We start from the raw sequence: 4,766 nt of genomic DNA, 5'->3' as shown, positions 1-4,766 counted from the left end.
CAGCTGAAAGCTGCGGACCGTCGGCCATGAGGAGTTTGCGGGCGGGGCCATGAGCCTTTAGCTACGCCCCTGTATATTAGCATATAACAATCACTGTAAACGGCCGATCGTGCCACGGAGGGTCCTAGCTAATCGAATAGGCGCTGTCACACTGATAATGCTAGTGAAAATTGTGTCCAAAAATGTTTATTATTTTGAAAGTTATGAGGTTTTTTCCAAATATGAAAATGAGCCCATACTTGACAAATGGGCGTCAACACCAGCGATTCTCCTGAGGTGGAGCTACCTTACAGCCTCTGACGCTGTCCTATCAGCATGAAGCTGCTTCTCACAGTGTGAGAGACTGAGGTTGGAGGGAAGGGGGATCACTTCAAACAGCCATATCTCTGGCTGTAGACCACCTAGAACAGCGGTTCTGGTGTCATAATCTTTCATATGAAACGAGGAGTCTAGCTGTGAAACAACCAGAGATATCACCAGTTGAAAACGCAGTCGGGAATAGAAGCTGTATACTATATGATCAGGCTGTGTTGCTGGGCAGGGAAGGGAGAGAAGCTGTATGACATTGGACAGCGTCATACAGAAAACATTATACTGCCCAGAGTGAAAAGAAAGAGTCACCTCCTATTTGGCTATTGTAGCCAAATTAGCATAATTAGAAAAATGCTCATAACTTTGTTAATAATAAAATTTTTGTTTTTTTAAAAATCACACAGTAGTTATCAGCATCATAGCGCCTATTAGATTAGCTAGGAGATAGGGAATTAATAAACTAGTGACGGAGCCTCTTTAACAGTGCAGAGCAAAACTAATGTGGGCCAAGGTAATGCTGGTTGTACCTTGTTCCTAAAACAGAGTGGACAAGCCAAGGATAAACTCTTAGGGGGGATTTTTTAAAGCCTTTTGAACAAAGATTTGCGACTTTTTTCACTTTTACGCTGCTCACGTATCTTTTTTAAAATAGGCATGGAGCTTAGCAAATGGGAGCGGTGCCAACCAAGGTCTATATTTTATAGCGGAAATCTATGCCAGCTCGCAGTTGGCGTAGATTTCACTTTGGGTAGCAAGGACAGCCAAAGGTGCCGCACATTTATTAAGAGGGGTGCACCTCTTGTCAGATTTGGTGCAGCTTACTCTAACCTATATTTCTTTTACACTGACGAATGAAACCTCAGTCGAAGTAAATCTTCCTGTTAGTGCTGTCTGCAGGCCAATATGAACAAATTATTGTATAATACTTTGGCGCCATTATACTGCAAGTTAATAATCTGTTTTAACTGATAAAATTCAGTGGTTTGTATGAGTTTTAAACTGGGAATGGTGGAGGCCCAAGGAAATTGCCACATGTGCTCCGTATAATCTAGTCTTGGAAGACTGTATAAATTGATCTTTAATGTGTCCCTCCAGTTATAGTCTATCATCAGGCGTGGAGAGACGCTCCTGCATGCTGGGCGGTACTATTGCCATGGTATGACACTTTAAGAGTATCGTTCACAGGTCCAATTCTAATTAATTGGACCCATGCACGATCTTCTTCGGGCGTCGCACAGTTGATACGGCAACAGTACCGGCAGCATGCAGGAGTGTCCCTCCACGTCTGATGTTAGAATATAAATGGAGGGACACTTTAAGGTCCTGTTCACACTGAGTTTATTTGCCGCAGAAACCGTGGCAAAAAACTGACGAAATTGCCTCCCATTGATTTCAATGGGAGGTGGAGGCGTTTTTTCCCTGCAAGCGGAAAAAAACGCTCGCAGGAGAAAGAAGCTACATGCCCTATCTTGAGCTGTTTTCCGCCTCAAAAACCCCATTGAAATAAATGGGAAACGGAAAAAAAAAAACGCCGCAAATGGCCGCTGCGTTTTTTACACGTTTTATGTCAAAAAACGCCCGCGGTTATTTCCATTGCCTGTTGCAGGAGATACAAAAAAAGCCTAAAAAACGCTTGTGGTGCAAAACCACTTAAAAAAAACGGAGCTGATTTTTCCAGGCAGGATTTTCCATTATAAGGCATTCTAAGGTATCAACTACTGAGGACTCTGTATCTTTTGTATTATGGAGGCCTATATTCATTTCTTAATTGCCACAACATTGGGGAATAGGTTAATACTAATTGTCTTCCTATGAAATGGACCATATGTGTATCTGAGACAGGGGAAATAAGATTGCGGTCAGGAACAAAAATCATTCTCCTGATGGATTTCGAAGGACAAAAATTTGGAAATTCCCACACATCGCGGGTTATTTTAGTTTTCCCTTGGCTATACATAAGAGTTCCCAATAATAAAATTGTGTTGCAGAATTTCTATTTAAGCAATTCCTTAATGTATTACCAAAAATAACACCAATCTGGAGCTGTAAAACGAGCACTTCTAAAGCTCTGAAGAACCTACATGCCATAATAATCTCCATGCTGGACATCATGGTTTTCACCACCTGCTATCAAGTAATAGTCCTACGCAATACCAATTGCTATCGCCAGATGTCACTACTCGCCCTTAAGTAACAATCAATAACATCTACCAACGCTAGATGGCGCCCTATTTAATAGAATGCTTGCCACTAGCAACATGGCGTTGTGTCTCAGAACGTCACCACGTTCTTTTAGAAACTCACGTCTACGCCGCGGTTCCTATAGTAACTTGTAAACAGACTGACGTTCCCATAGTAGCCGTAGTACACTAGGACTAGGTTACGCTGTACCATCATGAACGGCCGTTCCTTCAGCTCCTCCGTGCGAGTCGGGAACTGGAATGAGGATGTGTCCCTGGACGAGGTAACGGATGATGCGCGATCACTTCTCTATAGCGCAGGGGCTTCCTAGAAAAGAGCAGTAATTAAACCTGCGGGCAGCAGACACATATTGTTTATAACTAGTTATGCAAATGTTGGATTCCCGTAACTGGATCTTCTAGACCCTTTTAAAGGGCATTTCCACCAGCAACTTGGATGACATAATGTATAGATATCCCAACTGCCACCAGGAGTGCCACTGATCCAGGAAATGATGGGGCTCCCTCCTCTCTTTCAGCTTCTTAACCCCCTTCCCCACCTTCCAGAAGCCATATCATCTTTATTTTTCTGTCGATATAGTACTATGAGGGCTTGATTTTTGCGGGACAAGTTGTAGTTTTTCGTAGCACCATTTATTTTGCCATATAATGTACTAGGAAATGGGAAAAAAAATATTTGTGGGGTAGAAAATGAAAAAAACAGCAAATCTCTTTTTTTTTTTGCGCTTCATTTTTACGGAATTCACTGTGCAATTAAAACAACATGTTACGTTTATTCTCTGGGTCAATACGATTACGGCGATACCAAATATATATAGTTTTTTTCTATATTTTACTACTTTTATAAGTAAAAACCTAAGTGTAAAAAAGAAAATGTATTTTGTGTCGCCAAATTCCAAGAGCTATAACTTTTTTATTTTTCCGTCGATTAAGTGGTATGAGGGCTTATTTTTTGCGGGATAAGCTGTAGTTTTTAATAATACCATTGTGGTACATGCGACGGTCTGATCACTTTTTATTTCATTTTTTGTGGGAGATGAGGTGACCAAAAAATAGACATTCTGGCGTTTACATTTTTTTTTTTCACGGCGTTCACCGTGCGGGTTAAATAATGATACATTGTAATAGTTCAGACTTTTATGGACGTGGCGATACCAATTATGTTTATTTTTTTTATTTATTTTTTTACTATGCTCTAGGGGGAAAATGGAAAACGTTTTTTTTTTTTTAACTTTTAATTTTTTATTTGTTTTTTACACAAAAAAAAACTTTACTTAACTCATTTTTACTTTTTTTTTTATTAGTCCCCCTAGGGGACTTCAACCAGCAATCGTTAGATTGCTTGCACGATATACTGCAATACTAATGTATTGCAGTATATCGTGATTCTGGCCGGCAACTATTAAGCCCTGCCGCTCGTTACTCTGAAGTGTCGTCTGTAACAAACAGCCGACACCCACATCGTATGGAGCGGGTTCACTCCGTGAGCCCGCTCCATACTTCCCCTACCCGACTTTGGCATATGGATACGTCAAATGTCGGGAAGGGGTTAAAGGCTATGCACACCTTTTGAATTTGTTTTTTGTTTTTTATAAAAATGTCAGTCCGGGTGCTTTGTTCAACTTTCTAAATACTTTGTATTAAAAATTATTTTTACTTTTTGAGATACAGCTGCTTTGTATCTTGTATATAGAGCATCTGTTTAGTGACTTGAAACCTGTATCCGTCAGATTAGCGGCACTGACGAGTTCAGTGATAGCGGGTCATTCACGCAGGATCGAGCAGTTATTGATCACATCAATCTTAGATGTTATCGATAACCGGTGGAGTCTGTGTGTCAGAGACACGGAGGACCCGCAGTCACTGAACCCGTCAGGTCCGTGGGACTGATGGATTCGGTGAATAGCACTAGATACAGCTGCTCTGTATACAGAATACAAAGCAGCTGTATCTAAAAAAAAAGTAAAACAAATTTCTAATAAATAGTATTTGTAAGGTTGTACAAAACACACTGATACACCTTTTTATAAAAAAAAATAATTACTTTTTAAAGGTGTACATTGCCTTTAAATCTGGGGATACCACTTTAAATCATACAGTGCCAACTGGTATTAAATTACTGTGTTAACTTTATTTTTTATTTTTTACGTAGGATCTTTTGAAAGATTTCTTAGAAAAAAGAGAAAAAGGAGAACTCCTAGTACAAAGGTCAAGCAATCTTAACAAAAATGTTTTGCAAAAGGTAAGAAATGG

The 4,766-nt window shown here is 40.0% G+C and overlaps 1 protein-coding gene across 1 annotated transcript in view; it reads left to right on the top strand.

Moving 5' to 3' along the window:
* The first annotated feature begins 2,593 nt into the window (after window positions 1-2,593).
* CFAP161 (cilia and flagella associated protein 161) overlaps window positions 2,594-4,766 on the top strand; it is a 16,481-nt gene continuing 14,308 nt past the window's right edge. The window contains exons 1-2 of the mRNA XM_075855268.1: window positions 2,594-2,776; window positions 4,666-4,755. Of these exons, the coding sequence (XP_075711383.1) occupies window positions 2,708-2,776; window positions 4,666-4,755 (159 nt within the window). The 5' untranslated portion in view covers window positions 2,594-2,707. The remainder of the gene's footprint in view (window positions 2,777-4,665; window positions 4,756-4,766) is intronic.

The sequence above is a fragment of the Rhinoderma darwinii genome, chromosome 3 (assembly GCF_050947455.1).
Source record: "Rhinoderma darwinii isolate aRhiDar2 chromosome 3, aRhiDar2.hap1, whole genome shotgun sequence".
NCBI classification, from domain to species: Eukaryota; Metazoa; Chordata; class Amphibia; order Anura; family Rhinodermatidae; genus Rhinoderma; species Rhinoderma darwinii.
Note: the sequence above shows the minus strand (reverse complement) of the source record. Positions and strands in the feature narration are given on the sequence as shown.